Here is an 18,505-nt window from a genome sequence, read left to right as displayed (position 1 = left end):
CCTACCTCTGGCGGAAGCCAGGCCGCTCGAGGGCTAGGGCCATGGGGATGGGGTCCCCCTCTAGTGCAGGTCTGCCTGAGGATCTAGGGAGGGATTTGGGGGGCCTTCTCTGGGCACCAAGGGAAACAGGGGAGCTACAGGTGGGAACGTTGGAAGGAAGAAAGAGCTGCGGGCAGGGCCCAGGGCAGCCAAGAGGTGGATGAGGGTCCTTAGGGCTCTCTAGGCCCTGTTGCCAGGGAGAGCGTTGTCTTAGCGACCAGGGCTTTTGGGTGCCGTGGGGGCCCTGGCACCCCCCTCCCCCCCACACCATCACAAACCACCTCCTCTCTTCCTTTTATTGGTCTCCTGGTCACCTCTCTGCCAGGGAACCGTATACCCAGTCCTTGCCCGTCCCCTCGGCATTGCTGGACTTGGAGATCAGCGGGTAGCAGTGGGACAGGGCCTCTACCTCGCGGGTCAGCTCCCGGAGGCGCCGCCTCACTTCTCGGGCGTCATACAATACGCGGCGCGAGGAGGGGCGCCCGGGGAGGTCGGGGACGATTGCGGGGCCCCGGGCAGGGGGCGGGGCCGGAGGGGCAGGGGCGCCCTGCTCCTGCTCGGCCTGGGCCCCCGCCCCCGCGCCCGCCCCACAGTTGTCGTGGCTCAGGGCCTTTGGGCTCGGGGGTGGGGGGTTCACCGGGTACACGTAGGCCTCCAGGCCCAGCTCCGACCGCATCTCTCCTTTGAGGGGCTTTCCTTCTACGGTCTGCTGGAAGCGAATGGTGTGGGGAGCCCAGAGCCCCTGGGTGGATTGGAAGCTTTCCCAGTCTGCGCAGTGATCCCAGTTGTGGGAGCAGACTGCTGGGTGCCGATGTGGGGGCTTCTCCTCGTCGTCGGTGTCGGGGGCCCAGGCGACCGGGTGGTGCCCCCGGCGCCTCGAGGAGCCCCTGTGGCGATGGCGGCGAGTGGGTGGGGGGGTCACGGTCATTTTCACGGGGTCCATGGTGCATCGAAGGTGGACCGCAGGGGCGCTCTGTTTCGGAGGCTGGGTCTGCTTCTCAGGTGAGGATGGCTTAGAAGCTTCTGTGGATCGAGGGGAGGCGAGAGGCTGGGCGGGGGGGAGGCTGGTTCCTCCAGGGATGGGGAGGGCAGGGTGCGGGGTGGGAGGAGAGGGGGCACCGCCGTGGGGTCTGAGAGGGGAGAGCTGGAGGGGAAGGGGCCGGCTCAGGGTCAGGCCTGGAGACCCCTGGGTCCTGCCTCTCCTATGCCCCCAGCAGCCTCCGCTTACCTTTCTCACAAACGACATGGAACACCCGACGTAAGAAGGCGCGGAGTCTGCGCCAGAGCTAGGCGATGGAGAACACAATGACCCCAGGCAGGCCCCAGCCACCAGGCCCTCCCCCAGCCCTCCTGCCGACCCCCTCCCACCAGAACCGCCCTGACCAGCGTCACCATATTGATGCCAATGTTAATGCAGATGATGAGACCCAGCAGCAACAGGATGGGGTTGCCCAGGTCCTGACAGCTGTTGGTGCTGGAGCTGGGATATGAGGCCCACCCAGGCCGTGGCCGCTCAGCCATGGCCATGGGGGTCCCTAGGGCCACCGGGGCCCCTAGGCCCCCAGCCCACTGTGCCCACAGCGTCTGCCCGCCCGCCCGCCCGCCCGCCCGTCCCAGAAGCTCCTGGGGGTAAGCGGGTCACAATGATGCCGGGGCTCTCCCTCACAATGCGCCAAGAGGGAGAGTCTTGGGCCCGTGGCTGACCCTCTGGCCTGTCTGCTGCCCGCCCCCATCAGCCCCTGCCCGCTCCTCCTCTACACCAGCCTCAGCCCCTGCCCACACCTGGGCCCCGAACGGAACTCCCCAAACAACCCTGCCACCATAGCAGCCTCACCCCAGCACCCTCTCCCCCTTTCTCTCAGCCCTCGAAGCCATCAGCCGAGATGGGCTGTGGGCTCCGACTGCCTCCCCGGCGCGGGCAGGGGGGCCGCCCGACGGCTCGTTTCCTCGGGCCCCCACCCCCATCAGAGCACGCACGAACAACAGTTAAATTTTTATATTTACAATATTCTCTTCATCTTTTGCCAGGTTTAAAAATGTGTACAGAGCCGCGAAGGGTTGGGGCAGGGACATGGGATTGTCAGGGGGTTGTTCTGGGGAGAGGGGCTGGGCATTGGAGTCCGTGGCTGAATCGTGGGGTCCCCCAGCCCCCCTCCCGTGCCCCAGCTTGGGGGGGGGCATCTGTCTACAGGGTTCGGGGCCCAGGTCCCTAGCATTTAGAGGACGTGGCTGTTTGGAGAGGAGCTAGACCAGGCAAGGGAAGGGGGCATTGAAAAGAACTAAGTCTCCATGGGGGGAGGTGGGAGAAGGGACAGTCAGGAGGCAAGGGCTTTGGGGAGCCAAGGCCAGGGGTTCTGGACCCGGGTGTGGAAGACGGCACCCCACCCCCTACTCAAGTTTGGCACAAACCCGCAAAATGCCAGCAGGCGAGGATGTTCCTCCTGCTGGTGTCCCTTCAAACCCTTCCTGACGACGCTCCTGTCCCCAGAGGCCCAAGCCCTTTGTCCCGGGGCACCTCCTTCCCGGGCAGTCACCTCACACATGTCCTTTCAGACTCTCCCTGCTGCTGTCTGCCCAGGCCCCACCCCCCACTGCCCCTCCATCTGTTCCTGGGCACGGCTGACCTCATTCTCTCCCCAACCTGTCCCTCGAAGCCTCGCCCCCCTGCTCTCCGCCCGCGCCTTTCCTTGAGCCCTGGCCGGCTGAGGGAAGGGGGGGCCAGGTCAGAGAAGGGGAGGACATCCAAGGGGAGAAGGTGGTCTGACATCGAGACGGGATGGCTTTAAAGAGGGAGACGGGGTTGGGGGATTAGGACACCGAGGCACCGAGGGAGGGGATGAGACACAGTGAAGAGCGGAGACACAGGCGGGACCCTTGTAGCTGCCACTTCCCCTCCCCCCCCACCCCGTGTCCCCCCCTGTCTCCACAGTTACCTGCCCTGGCCCAGGACTGGGGAATCCTTGGCACGTTTTGAGGGTCTTCCCCCCACCCCACCCCTCAAACCCACCTACGCAGTTTGGCACGGATGAGCAATGATCTGAGGACTGAGGGAAAGGCTGTCCTCAGACCCCAGTGAGGGCTTTGGTCAAACATGCATGGCCTCTGTGGGTGGCACGCCATGCCCCCCCCCCCAACTTAGCATCTCTTGGAGAGGGGCAGAGCTCTGCCCCCAGGAGTTGTACATCCCCCCACCCCCACCCCCAGCTTCTGTCTGTCGGGAGTCTGTCCCCACCTGCCCGGTGGGGAGGAACGGGGCGCTAGGCCTTCTTGGACCTGGCAGGGAGGCCAAGGAGCGCCGGAGAGCCGGGGGCCGTCCGCATGGGAACACACACATCCACATGCAAGAAGGCGTTTCCACCCAGAGAAATGTGTCCCGGGCCCGTGGGGAAACAAGTTCCCCAGGGAGCACGGGGGTGCACGGATCTCCTCCCTCCCTCCCTCCCCCTGGCAGGGAATCTGTGTCTGTCGTCTGCGAAGGCCAGGCCCACCCAGAGAACGTGCTTCATCTGACATATGCCAGGGGTGGGGGGAATAAACATGCTTGGCTGGGGCAGAGGGGGGTGGGGCAGGGAGCCGGGGTGGGGGTGGGCGGGGGGACTGTGATTTCCTCGCTGCTTCCCAGGCACCACCCTGCTGCGTCTGTCCGGCGGCCAAGGGTCACGGGTCCGTGAACACGCCATTTCCAGGGTCTCCATGGGGTGGGGGAGGGGAGGAGGTGGGAGAAGGCAGGAGGGAACGGGATTCTGGGGTACAAATCCCCGCAGAAACTCTTCGAGGGGGCCAACATGTGTCCAGGGCGGCAAAAAAAAAACCTCACCCTGCACATGGCAAAACGCACCCCCTCGTGAGAAAGCACACCTCCACGTGGGAAAATACTTCCACGTTTCCGCACACCTAAGACTGGTGTCCCAATGGAGGGGACGAAACGCCCCCCCCGAGTTGTTCCGAGGCCCAGGTCCAGAGAAGAGAAAGGGCCTCTCGGCATCCTGGCGAGGAAAACCCGTGTCCACCTCATGCTCCTCCGCGCGTGACGCCCCCCTCTCCCCGCCCCCGCCACTCCCCGCGCAGGAAAAGCCTGTCGCCCGCCGAGCGGTCCTCCCTGCCTCCCGAGCGGCACTGCCCGCCGGCGGGGGGGTGGGGGGTGGGGGGTTGCTGGGGGTGGGGGGACGGCTGGGGAGGAGGAGGGCCTCCCCCCGCCGCCCCCTATACCCGAGTGGTGGAGTGGGGGTGCGGTAGCGTGTTGTTGTGGCTGGTAGCGGTGGGGGGCGGCGGGGGGAAGGGCCCGAAGGGGTGGAGGGAGGGGGGCGGCGGCGGCGGCGGGGGCCCCAGGCCGCTGGGCAGCAGGGTCAGGGCCCCGGGGGCCAGCAGAGGCACGTCGTCCGGCGCCCGGCGCAGGGCCAGGGTGTAGTCGGGCGGGCAGGCGGGGCGCAGGGCCTCGGCGGGGTCCGCCCCGACGCCGCCCGCCCGCTTCAGCTGCAGCGACACGAGCTCCTCCTCGGGCGGCAGCTCGCGGCCGGCGGCGGGCAGCAGGGCGCCCCCTCCCGGCACGCCGGAGCCCGAGCCGCCCGGGGGGCTGAGCCGCCGGCACCGCAGCTCCTGCCGCCGGTCCCGCTTGTAGTAGAGCGCGGCGAAGGCGAGGATGTTGAGGAAGAGGAGCGAGGCGCCCACGGCCACCGTGACGCTGAGCTCCGTGGAGTAGTCTCGGGAGTCCCCGGGGAAGCGGTCGTAGGCCCGGGGCCCCGGCTCGGGCTCGGGCTCGGGCGGCAGCGTGGCGGGCGGCGGGGGCCGGCGGGTGCCCGGGGCGCCGGGCGGGGGACGCGGCGGCCAGCGCGTGGCGTAGGGCGGCAGGCGCGTGGTGGTGGTGAAGAGCTCCGTGTGCAGGTTGTGCAGGTGCGGCACGAGCTCCAGCCAGAAGGCCACCTTGTTGGCGCGGTAGTTGTCGCGCACGCGCGGCTTCAGGCCGATGTGCAGGTACTGCTTCTCCTTGCTGTTGAACTTACTCCACACGACCTCCTCGAAGCGGTTGGGCTTGGTGTGGATGAACTTGGTGTCCTGCGGCACCGGCTGGTTGGGGTCGCTGTGGGCACAGGAGGGCAGGGAGAGGGGGAGTGAGGGGGAGGCCCCGAGGGGGAGGGTGTGGGGGAGGGTGTGTGTGTGTGCGCGTGCGCGCGCGCGGGCGCGCGCTCCAAAGAGATGCAGAGAGCCCGGGACACGGAAGGAAAGCCAGAGAACACGAGACAGGAAGAGAGACAGCGAGAGAGGCAGCAGCTGCGACTGAGTGAGATGGACACATTTTAGAGGGGCGCCTGGGTGGCTCAGTAGGTTAAGCGTCCGACTCGGCTCAGGTCTTGATCTCACATCTCCTGGGTTCGAGCCCCGCATCGGGCTCTGGGCTGACAGCTCAGAGCCTGGAGCCTGCTTCGGATTCTGTGTCTCCATCCCCCTCTCTCTCCGTCTGTCTCTCTGCCCCTCCCCTGCTCGCGCTCTGTCTGTAGCTCTCAAAAATAAATAAAAACGTCAGAAACCGAGAGTCGAAGACACAGGAGAGAAACCAGCAGGCAAAAGGTAAACAGAAGAGAGAGAGGGAGAGGCATCCGTGGATTCGAAGAGACGGTGAGAGAGAGCCGGACAGACACAAATCCCCACACACGCTCACATACACAGCCCAGAGCATCAGACCGAGAGCAGAGTGTCCGGAGAGAGGGAGGAGGAGGGCGGGAGAGACAGACCCGGAGCCAAAGCCGCCAAGCGAGCCGCCCCACCCCGCGAAGGACAGGGCCCTCTCTGTCGGACCCCGCGGACGGTCAGTGCGTGACACTGAGGAGGCGTCCAGCAGGTGCCTGGGCGGAGAAGGGTCAGGGTTAGATGCCGGAATGACGACTGTGTGGGGGGCGCGAGGGAGACCGCGCGGAGGATGGAGGGTGTGCGCGCCTTGGCCTGCAGGGGGCGCCCCACCCGGCCCCGCCGGCCCTCACCCGGTCTTGGCGAAGTTGGTCCAGTAGGTCATGACCACGGCGCTGAGCATGACGTCATTCTTGGAGAAGTTGCAGGGGAAGAGGTCGGTGGCGCCCACCATGGGCACGCCGAAGACGTAGGGTAGTTCGTCCCCGTGCGCTGCGTCCGCCCACTCGGGCCGGCCCTCCGCCTGGCAGTGGTGGTAGAAGGTATAAAAGTAGACCGGGGACTGGTAGTCAGCGTGCAGCTTGGCGGTGGCCACGGCCGGCGCCACCCACTGGTGGTCTGTAAAGAGCGCGAGCAGCGTCTTTCGGCGCATCTCGCCGTTGTCCCGGTCGGCCCAGTCCGTGTACATGAACTTGATGGTCTCTCGAAGCACATCCTTGCCCTCCGGATAGCCATACAGGTTGTCCACGAAGTTGGAGACGGTGAAGTCAAAGGCGCTGGCGGAGACGCCGTCCTCGCTCTCCGCCGAGTCCTCTACGAACTTGAGGCCTTCTCCTTGGTTGACACCAATGAGCATGTCATAGTTGAGGAATTCTCCCTGCTGCATGAGGATCTCAGGGTCATCGGGGACGACGTCACCGTCCACCACGGGCCCGAAGGCGATGTGGTAGCTGGGGAGAAGGGGTCAGGGTCTCATCACCTGCCCCCTGGCCTCCTCTCAGCTCATAGCCTGCTGAGCCCTGTGCTCGCAAGACCCTTCTCCCCTACTTAAAAATCTCCTGAGTCTTTCAGGGCGATTGGCCTCTCGGGAAGTCGTCCCTGAAGCACCTCATGGCACCGTGCGCCCCCTCGCTCTGTTTGGGCACCTCCACTTAGGGACGGCTTCCGAGAGAAGAAGGCGGGGCCGGTAGGGGGGCCCGAAGCCCACCTCTCCTTGCCTGCGGCCACCTCTCACCCTCAACCTCCTTGGAACCAACAAGGCAAGTGAAGGCCTGGCCCGGGCCCTCTCCCACCCCCATACCGGGCGGGCTGCACATCCTGGTCCACCAGCTCCCGGGAAGGCTTCCGGCGCAGACACTCCACGGCCTCGGCGCTGTCCTCGCGGTCGCAGCCCACCTTGGCCGCCAGCAGCCGCGTGTACTTGAGCGGCTGGTAGTTGACCGACCAGCTGGAGATGGCGGTGCCGCTCTGGGCGATGGCCTTCTGGAACAACCCTGGCAGGGACAGGCAGACCTCAGGCTGGGCTGTGTTAGCCCAAGGCGGGAAGGGGGGGGCCCCCGGGAGCATCCGAGTGTGGCAAAGGGGACGGGGGGAGGGGGCAGGCGGCGGGGTCGCTGGTACCTTCCGAATGGTGAGAGAGGATCAGAAGGTTGACACAGGAGGCCCCCGCTCCAGATCCAAAGATGGTGATGCGCTCGGGGTCACCCCCAAAGTGGGCAACGTTTTCGCTGAGCCAGCGCAGGGCCTGGATCTGGTCCAGGAGGCCGTAGTTCCCTTTCGCAGCCTGGTCCCCGGTGCTGAGAAAACCTGGGAGGAGAGGAGGAGAGGGCCTTCCTGGGGGTGTCGCAGCACCCCGGCCCCCTCTCTGGGCAGCCCAGTCTAGCCCAGAAGCCCTTCCGCTTCTGCCGGGTCGAGGGGAACACCGCCCGCCAGGGCCCCCTCCCAGACTCCAGCCCCTAGAGTTGGCCGTCCACCCTCACCGAGCACCCCAAGTCGGTAGTTGAGCGTGGCTACAATGACGTTCCCATAGGCGGCCAGGACGGAGCCGTCGAACATGTTGCCGGTGCCCTCCATGTAGGAGCCGCCGTGCAGAAACAGCATCACGGGCTTCTTCCCAGAGTCCCGGATATCTGCGTGGGGAGGGGGCGGGCGGTGGGCCAGGGTCGGGGGACAAGAGCACAGTCAGACCAGAAGCAGCACCGCCCAGCTCCCGGGGCTACGGACGACCGGCCCGGAGCTCAGGGGACGTGTCGCTCCCATCCCTGGGGGGGCAAGACCGGATTCCCCTCCCCCCCCTCCCCGTCTAGCCCTGGCCGAAGGTCCCTCCTCACCTCCTGCCAGTCTGCCCCACGGCACGTCTCCCAATGCCACACAGACCTTCCGGGAAGCCTAAGAGGCCGGGGTGAGCGGGGGACCCTCCCCAGGGCACCTGCTGGACCCGGGGGACCCCCCAACCCACACACACACGCAGCAAATCGCCTTCCCACTCCTAGGGAGACCAGACTCCCAAGTCTGGCGCTAGGGATGCTGGGAGGGTCCTGGCGGCTCCTCAGACTCAGGCCTTGGGCCTCATGTCCACGTGGTAGCCTGGTCTGTGGGTGAGGGGGTGCCAGCCTAGGGTCCCTGGGGGCTTGGTCTCCTCCCCGCCCTAATTCCTTTCTAGGTCACCTCCCCAGTTACCATGGCAACCCCCAGCCTAATTACTGTGCAGGAGGAGGCAGGGTGGGAGAGAGCCTGCCTGATAAAGCCAGGGCCCGGCTCTGTACTCTCAGACCCCCCCCCCCACCCCCTGCAACAAACTGGCCTGACCCTGGGTTCTGCACCGGACATCCCTCTTGCCATGTCCCTAAAGGATCCCATCAATCACTGCCACGTACGGTAGGCCCTTGAGGCCCTCCAGACCACACCGAGGAGTGACAGATTCCAGAAGAGGGTGGGAGCCTGGGAGGGCCCGCCACAGTGGTCCCCAGGGCTATGGCAAGTACCCTCCCTTGCAGCCCCTCCCACACGATTCAGCCACAGCGCCAGGCTGGGGTCACCCATGGCCCCACGGGCCCTCCTCCTTCTTGACACCTGCCATGTCTGACTAGCCTGGGCATTCAACAAACGAGAGCCGGGCCTGGGCCTCCACAGCCCATCCCCAGGGCCTCTGCTCACCTCCCTCCTGCTGGGAACTTTGCTCCTGCCACGAGGTCAGCCCGCAGGCCACTGAGACACTCCCCTCCACCCCTACGGACAGCTTTCCAGCCTCCAGTCTCTCGGGACCTTCTCTGCCACCTCACCCTGCCCCTTGGGCTCTGCCCTGTCTGCGCCCTCTCCAAACCTCGTTCTCCCACTTGCTCCAGACTCGGGCTGGAGTCCGCCCTGCAAGGCTCTCTCTTAAAGTCCTCAGTTCTCCCCCTCCTCCCCACCCGGCACCTCCACTCCCAGCGTGGGAGGAGGGGGGGGTCAGAAAGGGAAGGAGCAGGGAGGGGAGCTGGGGGCGACAAGAATTCAAAACCAACAACAAAAAACAGGATCAAGAAAGAAGAAAGAAAGAAAAAAACAACAACCAAAAAACAAGAAGCTCTCGGGGGGCAGATTCGACAAGAAAAGAAAAAAAAAAAACCCAAAAACCAAAAAGATCCATTTTTTTTTTTTTCGGAAAAAAAGAAAAAAAGAAAAAAGTTCTTTGCATTTTTTTTTCTTTTCAAAATTTTGCGGTGAAACTCCAAGATATCGGGCCCTGCTTTCAAAAATTTCCAAATTCTTTCATTTGCTTCGAATGTTTGCGTTTCCTGCATCTGCTAGGCTTTTGGAAATCATAGCAGGCTTTTGGTTCTGCCGTTTCAACTGGGCCACCAATTTGCCAACTTTAGATTTTTGTCTGTTTCAAATGGAGTTTTGCTCCAGATTAAAGTTTGTGTGGCTTTTTTGTTTTCTCCCTCAAATGTTACTTGTCACGAGTGGCAAACCAGCCCAAATTTCTGTCAAACGCTAAACATCCAATTGTGTTTTCACTTTCATTTTTGCTGCGTTTAGCTTTCCTTGCAGGTTCGCTAGTGGGTCCAACATGGTTCAGATTGCGTTTGCAGTTTTCGCAATTCTCGTTTCCAATTATTACAAATTTTTCTTTTCTTTTCTTTTTCGTTTTTAGTTGGGGACAACGACTTAGGGGCCTGGAGGGCTGCGGGGGCATTTAGTTAGGGGCAGGGCCGTGACCGTCCTCTTATCAGCAACCACATGCAGCAGCCGGATTTTTAAATCTACCTGTGTCCGGCGGATTGAGCGTCGCCTCGTCACGTTTTTTTGTGAGCGGACCTAAGACCGGGAACACAAAACAGAGAAAAAAGGACAATTTTGTGGGGAAAGATGGGGGTCGGGGGGAGGTGGTGGATGGGGAGGGGAGGGCAGAAAGCAGAAAAGGGGAGGGTGGGGGCAGAAAAAATAAGCCGAAAAAAGCAAAATTTGGTCGCAAGAAAAAGAAACCAAGAAAAGAGAAAAACGTTTCTACAACCCGATTTTGTTCCCCTTCCCGGAAAAAGTCATGCCCCAAAGAAAAGGCTGGTTTTGGAGGTGGGGGGGGGGGGGGCGGGGCCTGAGTGGGCTGAAGCCTGTTTTAAAGACATTGACTTGGCTTGTCGAAGTGTTTGCTAATCGCTGGAAATTAAGCGGTGTTAGAGGTGGGGGTGGGGAGGGGAGGGGAGGCCCACCCGAGCCCGGGTCACCAAGGCCAGCTGTACCACGGGGCCACCACTCGCACAGGCCCTCTTCAGGGCCCGCGCGGCACCTGCCTGCTCCCCCAGACTGAGAGATGGGGGCTGCAGCGGAAAGGACCGATCCGGGGGGCAGAGCAGAGACCCCCCCCTCCCGAGCTCGCAGCCCCTGGAGGCCCTCAGCTGCCCACCGGAGGGCTGGGGGTAGGTCAGTCGGGCCGCCCGCCCGCCTGTCCAGCCTCTCACCCGCCAGCACGCCTCTCCCTTCCGCACTCACGGGCCTGGCTTCTCACCCCACCTCCCCAGTGTGGGGCGAAGCAGGGAAAGGGGTCATCAGGTCTTGCCCTCCATTCCACCTCTTCCCTCTGCACCCCCCAACCTCCCCCCTTACCCAGGCCTACTCTCCCCCACCCCGGTCCAGACCGGTAAACTTCCCACCGGGGTCGTGAGCACCTCCCCCCACCCCACCCCCATCCCGCCACTGCTCTAACGCCAGAAAGCGCCCCCTCCCCAGTTCGGGGTTCGGTCCCCACATAGGGAACAGGAAACCCAGTGACCTGAGCCAGCCTGACACATAGGGTGCCAGCCAGAAGGTGCCGGGAGGCACAAAGTGTGCCCCTTGTCAAGGAAAGGCCCCAGACTGGGCTCGCAGTTTGGTTTCAGGTTTCTTCCAGACTGGGGAGTGGTCAGGGGAGAGCTAGAGCCCAGGAATCGGAGGGGTCCCCCCCGTCCCCCCGGCTGATGGATCTCTCCGCATTGACATAAGGACCAGCGCGGGGAGGGACGGGTCCGCAAGGCCTAAGCCAGTCTCTGGAAGGCTTCTCCCAGCTAGCGGTGATGGCCCCATAGGGACCCAGTAGGATCAGGAAGCGACTGGGGATGAAGTCACCAGGGCACATGTGGGCGTGAGAATGTTGTGCGTCCGTGCCCGCGCGTGCGCGAGCGCGAGGGCGCGCCTGCCTGAGTCAACCTCTTCCTCCCGGAGCTGATGTGAGGATTCAGTGAGATCACCTGAATGTGTCAGGCCCCAAGCAGGTCTGTGATAAGAGACGGTTAAAAATACAGAAGGTGTGGGCGTGGGTGGCGTGGGGGCAGGGTGGACAGCCCATTGGTGGGAAGTACCGGGTGGACGACTCACAGGCCATCGTTAGGGGTAGGTAGGCTGTCAGGGTGGGTGGCCCGTGAGAGGGCAGGGGGGCGGGGGGTGGACGGCCCTCACGTGGAGGGGGTCGCGGTATTGGGGAGGAGGTGTGGGGTGCATTGAGGTGCTTGGAATCTGGGTAGGATTGCAGTAGATGAGACTTCTGAGCGTCGTGGGCATGGGTTGCTAGGAGGCATGGTTTCTATGGGAAGGGTGGTTACGATGTTGGGGTGCATGGCTGGTACAAGGAACACAGGGTGGCTGGAACGGAATGTGTTGGGCGTGAGGTGTCCGAGCACTGGATCTGTGGGTAGGGGAAAGGGCCGTTGGGCGCACTGTCACAGCCTGAGTCGTGATGCGAGTCCCTTCCTGGGACTAGGAAGGGTTGGGGTAACCGACGCCTGGGAAGTGTTGAGGGTGCTGGGGACTGTGGTGTGAATGGCCACCTGCGGGGTTACTCGGGTAAGCGCTCTCGCTAGGTCACGTGATCCATAGGTGGCGGTGTGGGGGTGTTCTGGAGTAATGATATGGGGGTGTTCATGGACATAGACGGAAGCAGTGATACAAGGATATCATATAAGGACAGCTGGAAGGTACCCTGAGAGATACCCCGTGTGCTGAAGGCTGGCCCGGGGAGAACTTTCCGGGCAGTGTGCTGGGGGCCGTGTGCCCTGCCGGGGCGCACCTCACGAGGGCAGCCCGCTCTAGAGCCCTGAGGGAAAGATGTTCTGATGGGGATGGGTGTGCTGGGCTCTGAATGGAGGGGCCCCTGGCGAGGCGGGGGAGGGGGGGGGTCCCTGATCCTTCAGGGGTGCACAGGGGTCAGGGGACAGAGCTGTCTGAAGAGGAGACCCTGAGCTCGGGTGAGGCCCTCTGGATGTGATGTGGGAGGTGGCAGTCTGTCCAAGCACACCTGGAGGAAAGGGAGTCTCTGTCTGTCTTGAGGGGCAGAAGTCACTAAAGTGGGTATTCCTCGGGAGGAGCCCAGGCCTGGGCGTGGGAGGTGGCACAGAGCTGGAGTGGGCGTCTAGGCAGGTAACAGGTGCTTCCGATGCCTCGTCACCCTCAGGGGCCACTCTGTGCGCGCCTTTGCGGGGATGGGGTCGCTAAGCCCCCCAGAGAACGTCCGGGGTGGCTGTCTGTGGGATGCGTTCCTGGGACTGCCCGCCAGGTGCCCGGGGCCACCCTGGGAGGGCACTCGGCGCCTGCAGGCACACAGCGCCTCTCACGGCCCCCCCGCAAAGGCCAGCAGGTGCCGGCGCCCGAGGGTCCGCATGCGCCTTTGTGGCCTGCGTCCACGGGGTGCCCCGCCTGGTGCCCGCGCCCTTACCGTCCTCGGTGGGCACGTAGAGGTTCAGATACAGGCAGTCCTCGCTCTGGTTCTGCACGTAGGTGGCGGCCGCCTCCAAGTTGTCGGTGAACCACACAGGCAGCATGATTGCGGGCAGCGCCCCGTGCAGGTTCTGCGGGCAGGCGGGCGGCAGGGTGGTGGCGTTGCGCACGCCGGGCCACGAGGCGGGGGCCTCGGGCGGCTGGAAGCGGCGGGCGCCCAAGGGTGGCGTGGCGTAGGGTACGCCCAAAAACTGCACGACGGGGCCCAGGATCTCGTTGTTGAGCTCACGGCGCACGCCGCGCACTCGCCCATAGGCCGTGTTCACCACTGGGAAGCGCTCCTCCCCGAGGCTGCTGAGGCCCAGGCCCGGGCCACCCGGGGAGCCGCCAGGACCCCCTCCCCCCCGTTGAGCCCCTGCCAGCCCCACCAGACACAGCGCCAGGAGCCACATGCTGATCGGGGGACCCCCCCTCCCTCCCCGGGACCCCCCCCCTCGGAGAGAGAGAGAAGGGGGGGGAGAGGGAGGGAGGCCCCCCTTGCCCCAGGAGGGGGGAAGGGGGTGGGGGAAAGGAGGGAGGAGGGGGGTGGGGAGGGACCTGGGTTAGACTGGACAGAGAAGGGGTCTGTTCCTCTCCATGGAGGGGGCGAGGGGTGGGGAAGGGGAAAGAAATGGGAGAAGGTGAAGGCAGGCCCGACCTGCCGGGGGGAGGAGGGACGGGGTATGCAAGAGACAGACAGACAGACAGACAGACAGAACAATACGGAGAAGTGGAAGAAGGGAAGGGAAATTGGACAGGGCAGACAGAAGGGAATGGGGAAAACAAGAGACAAGTGGTTAGTGACTTGGAATCCACACCAAGTTGCCCCCCTTCTTCCACCGTCCGGCCCCCTAGCGCCTCCCCCTCCCACCCCAACACCCCACCCCCAAAGCAGGGACCCAGATAGAAAAGTCTAAGGCTAGGGTAGGGTCAAGATGCAGCACAGGTCCAGGACAGAGCCAGAGGAGAAGCAGGCCAGCTCCCCAGAACCAGCCTGCCCCCCACCCTTCCAGCTGCTTTGTCCCTCCTAGGCAGGCGTTGCTGGGGGACTCAGGAGTCCCAGTTCCCACCTCCCTGGGAGGGATGAGAGAGACAAGGAAGAGAAAATAAAAATACCAAGTCATTAATTAGCAGGAAGTGGCGGGTTTGTTTATACGTGTTAATTACTCCTCAGCTGTAATTTCCAGGCACTGAACCCCCACCCCGGCCAGACTCGGGCCCTTCTTGGGACCACAGGAGCCCAGCACCTTTTCCTTCCTTCCACAGCCCATTCCCTAAGAATCTGTGCAACAGTGGGGGGGGGGGGGGGCCCCTTTCCCCCAGGTGTTCCTCATTCCTTCCATCAGGAGTTAAGGTGCCTTGAGGCAGGGCCTCGAGTAGGCAGGGGATGCTGGAGGGGCAAATCCGGGGACAGATGCGTGATCCTGCGGCCGGTTGCCGGGCGACGGGATGCTGCCCCGCAATGTTACCTCGGCAACCGGCTGCAGCTTTAACCCTAGAGGGGGGTCTGGAGGAAGAGGGGAAGGGGCTGGCTTGGTCGCGGGGTACATTCAGGGCATGAGGGCAGAGGCGTGAGTTTTCCCCAACCTTAGCATAGAGAAAGAAGTGTGTATGTTGAGGGGAGCGGGAGATTGGGGCCTGGAGAACCCTAAAAGATCCGCCTCTTGCCCCTTGTGGGCCAATCAGAGCCTAGCCCTAGTGACCAGGCCTCTGGCTGGGGAGAAGGGGTGCTGAGGTGGGTTTGGAGGGCATCACATGCGTCCACCCACTGCCCCCCTCCCACAGTCTCCAACAGCCTTGGGCCCCAGACGCCTCTTCCATGCGTGGCATTTTGACCTCCGTCCTGGGGGAGGGGGGGTCAAACCTCGGCTTTCTGCTCACCCCATCTCAGCTACTGATGTCCCCTTCCCCTTGCCAGCCCCCCCACAGTTGCTGCTCTGATGCCTGGATGCCCAGGACAGCAGGGACAGGACAAGAGACGAGATCAGACCAAAGGGGCAGACACCCAGGTCATTCCAGCAAGCGCCCCCTGTCCCCCCCCCCCCCCAACAGCCGCCAGAGCTGTTTGCTGACGCGGGGTTTTCGGAGCCAGGCGCCAGCCCGCGGGTGGCTCTCTGCAGGTGTCAATTTATTCCAGAGCTGAGGACACAGGAATCCTTACCACACACACCCAGCCGTGCCCTCCCCCTCTTCAGGTCCTCTTAAGCTCCTGTTCCCCCGTCACCAGGAGGGGGCTTGGGGCTGGCTCCCTCAGGATCTCCTCTGTCCAAGCCAGGCTGGGTTCTGCTTGCATGGCCCTGCCTCCCCCTCCCCCTCCTACTAACATGGTCTGTTTCTGCCCCCCCCCCCCTTTAAGGTACTTTGGGCCCCTGGCCTCCTCACTGCCAGCTTCTCTCCCTTCCCTCCCCTCACCTCTCTCCTCTCCATGATGCTCCCTCGGAGCATCTTTCCCGGCCTCTTCCAGCTTGCTCTCGTTTCTGCCTTCAGTCCTTTCCCCTTCTCTCTTCTACGAATCTTTCCACATCTCCCTCCTCGCCGTGGCTCATCTCTCTCTCTCTCCTTCAAACCTCTTCCCCAAATTTCTCCCTTAAGCCCCTTCTACTTCTCTCTCTCTCTCCCCTCTTTCCCTATCTCTGTCTCCCCCATTTTCTCGCCCCATCTCTGTCTGCCACATCTTTCTCCCCCTCCTTCTCCCTATCCCTCTGCCTTGCTCTCTCCATTCCTGCCCAGGCCTGACTCCCCCAGCCGGGGAGAATTGAGGGAGGGGGGCTCAGGCCGCAGGCCCCCCCCCCCCTCTTCCTGCAGTGGGGAAAATGGCTTGGCCGGGAAGGGGAGAAGGAGGGGGAGGGGGAGATGGGAACACACGGGGTCTGTGGGCCCATTCAAAGGATCATTCATGGGCTGGAGAGAGGCAGAGACAAAGAGACCGAGACGCAGAGACACGGCGAGAGCATCCCTAGGCGGAGACACGCAGACAGAGCAGGCTGGGGGGAAACCAGGCGCAGGGAGAGAGATGGGGAAAAGGAGACCCCAGTGGACCGCCACGCACCCCCCTCCACCCGGCCCGGCTTAGCTCCTACCTGGCTCAGCCCTGGGGCCGTGGTGCCTCCATCCAGGGCTCCGAGTAGGGGGCGGATGGGCTTCGGGAGGGGGGCGGCGGCCTCTGAGCCCCCGCGGCCCCGCAGGCCCAGCCCCCGCCCGCAGCGCCTCACCGGGCGGGGGAGGGGGATCGCCCCAGCCCCGGGGGGCGGGGCCGGGATCCAGTCGATCCCCGGGGAAAGGAGAGGTAGGGGATGGGGTCAGGAGGAACCCGAGAACAGGGAACCCCGCAGTGGGGCCGGCGGAGCGAAGAGGGGGCAACGAGACAGGACTGGATTGGGGATCCACTGGCTCCGTGGGCCGGCTTCGAGGGACCAGAAGGTGGTACAGGCGGAAGATCCTAAGGGATCGGGTGCGGGAGGAGGTGTCCACGGCAATCCCCAGGGGCCCGGAGCCCGGGAGCGCAGGATCCGCGGTGCAGGGGCAGGGATCCAGCCGGAATCCTCGGGGAGGGGGAGGGATCTAGTCGATCCCGAGGGCGGGCGGGAGGGGGAGGTCCAGGGAGTCAGAGGAGGGCGGGAGCCGGGTCTGGAGCCCCGGGGTGGGGGTCGGCAGGGCTCCTAGGAGGGGCAACGGGGGTAAAGGGGAGGCTTCGGGGGACGCTCAGCAGCCAGGAGGCCCGGACTCCTGGCTCCGCGCGCCAGGGCCCGCCCGCCCCGCGTCCATCCCAGCCCGAGAGTGATGATCCGCCGGCGGAGCAGCCGCAGCAGCCCCGCGCGTCACCGCGCGGCCGCCTCCCCCGCCCCCTGCGGAGAGAGCGGCGCACACCCCTCGCTCGTACCCGCCTGCCCGCCCGCCCTCCAGAGTGTGGGGGGATTGGAGACGGGAGAAGGGGGCGGGAGCGGACAGACCGACGGATGAACGAAGCGGGCCGGGGCAGGGTGGAGACATCGCCCCCACCGGGTCTCCCACCCTCCGGGCTCCCGCGGTTGGTGGGTTGGGGGCGGGTGGGGGGGGGGGGGGGGAGGGTGAACTCAAGGGGGCGGGGCATCACACGAAGAAGGCGGGGCCTTGGGTCCGTGGGAGGGGCCATCTCGACAGTGGGCGGGGTTCTGACGGCGGTGGGTGGGGCTTGGTTACCCGAGCGGCCGCCTCCTTGTGAGAGTAGGCCTGGTTTAAAGCTGAAAAGGAGGAGCCAGTGGGGAAAGGGGCGGAACTCCGCGTGGGGACCGGGATCTTTGGAAATTGGCCGGAGGTGGGAGGGGGTAGGTATCGGAAGGAGCGATCAACTTTGAAAGTGGGCCAATCCGTGACGCAAATCCTCTAGTCCCGCCTCCGCGCCCCGCCCCTCACTGCTCCGCTCCTCCGACCCTGATTGGTTCTTGTTTCTCCGCCCGCCACGCGGCTTCGCCACTCAGCAGAGCTTTTACAAAGGCGCAAGTACCCGGGTGAGGACCTGGACGCCGGAATGAACACGTCCCGGATTGGGCACTTTTGGACATTATTTGCATGGGAGATTGGGATTGGCTGGCCTCTTGGGTGGCCTGGGCGGTGTTCCTCCGGCGCGTGACCATCCACTGCCATGGCCGGGCCGGGGGCTGCTTTCCGCCGCTTGGCCGCCTTGTCCGGAGCCGGGGCCTTAGGCTTGGCCTCCTACGGGGCGCACGGTCAGGGGGCTGGGGTCGACCTTCGGGGTCTAGTGCAGGGGCGGGGTCTATGGGAAGTGCCGGCTTTCCCCTCCACCGGACAGCCCTCTGCCTGGTCCAGTTTGGTCCCCAGAAGCGCCCATGTGCGTTTGCACCAATGAGACGCCTTCTGGGGGCATCCACCTGGGCCCTCCCTCCACCCGGGAGTCGGGGCGGTGGAGGCAGGTGCTCGGACTGGTAACCTTTGCCTCTCCTTCCACAGGCGCCCAGTTCCCGGATGCCTACGGGAAGGAGGTGAAGGGACTTGGGGCTGCCCAGCTTCCGGGTCTAGGAGCGCCCCAAGTCTGGGCTCGCTGAGGGAAGTAGGGGAGGGGCGGAGCACCGAGGGCGGCGAGCGTGTGCCGTGGGTGCTGGTGGGACAGGCGAGCCGGGACTTTAGCGGGGGGACGAACTTTTTCCGATGTGCCCCCACGGGATGCAGGCACCAGCGTTGCTTAAGAAGTGCCTTCCCCCACCCCGCCTTCCATTTCTCTTTTTCTTACAGCTCTTCGACAAGGCCAACAAACACCACTTCTTCCACAGCCTGGCTCTGTTAGGGGTGCCCCATTGCAGAAAGCCCCTCTGGGTAATCCTACCCCCATGCCCAACCCTGACCATGCCCCACCAGCTCCCTCCGTCGGCCCTGTTCTTACTGGCCTGTATTCTTGTGTCTCCTTCAGGCCGGGTTACTGCTAGCCTCTGGAACCACATTATTCTGCACCAGCTTTTACTACCAGGCTCTGAGTGGAGACCCCAGCATCCAGACTTTGGCCCCCGTGGGAGGGAGCCTGTTAATCTTGGGCTGGCTTGCCTTGGCCCTTTGAACTTCTTTGTAATTGATTGCTGGGTACTTCTTTAAGAGTTGGAGCAGGGAGGGGATTAAAAGGGAAAGGCAAATAAAGAACTCAAGTCTT

General features: G+C 64.1%; 3 protein-coding genes across 3 annotated transcripts; 1 reads left to right on the top strand and 2 right to left on the bottom strand.

Annotated features, from left to right (window-relative positions):
- Window positions 1–349: 349 nt before the first annotated feature.
- On the bottom strand, window positions 350–1,566 carry SPEM1 (spermatid maturation 1). Its single transcript, XM_030294731.1, has 3 exons — window positions 1,423–1,566; window positions 1,268–1,325; window positions 350–1,062 (listed from the first exon to the last, which is right to left on the bottom strand). Exons 1-3 carry the CDS (start codon window positions 1,564–1,566, stop codon window positions 350–352), a joined length of 915 nt encoding a protein of 304 aa, XP_030150591.1.
- Window positions 1,567–3,197: 1,631 nt separating this feature from the next.
- On the bottom strand, window positions 3,198–13,334 carry NLGN2 (neuroligin 2). The gene is made up of 7 exons (XM_030296696.1): window positions 12,827–13,334; window positions 9,910–9,960; window positions 7,641–7,790; window positions 7,282–7,467; window positions 6,962–7,154; window positions 6,015–6,611; window positions 3,198–5,116 (listed from the first exon to the last, which is right to left on the bottom strand). Exons 1-7 carry the CDS (start codon window positions 13,278–13,280, stop codon window positions 4,243–4,245), a joined length of 2,505 nt encoding a protein of 834 aa, XP_030152556.1. The 5' UTR covers window positions 13,281–13,334; the 3' UTR covers window positions 3,198–4,242.
- Window positions 13,335–17,461: 4,127 nt separating this feature from the next.
- TMEM256 (transmembrane protein 256) lies at window positions 17,462–18,505 on the top strand. Its single transcript, XM_030295585.1, has 4 exons — window positions 17,462–17,573; window positions 17,815–17,846; window positions 18,097–18,177; window positions 18,272–18,505. The coding sequence occupies exons 1-4, from the start codon at window positions 17,489–17,491 to the stop codon at window positions 18,413–18,415; spliced, it is 342 nt and encodes a 113-aa protein (XP_030151445.1). The 5' UTR covers window positions 17,462–17,488; the 3' UTR covers window positions 18,416–18,505.

The sequence above is a fragment of the Lynx canadensis genome, chromosome E1, assembly GCF_007474595.2.
Source record: "Lynx canadensis isolate LIC74 chromosome E1, mLynCan4.pri.v2, whole genome shotgun sequence".
In the NCBI taxonomy this organism is placed as follows: domain Eukaryota; kingdom Metazoa; phylum Chordata; class Mammalia; order Carnivora; family Felidae; genus Lynx; species Lynx canadensis.
This window is presented reverse-complemented; position numbering and strand designations above follow the sequence as displayed.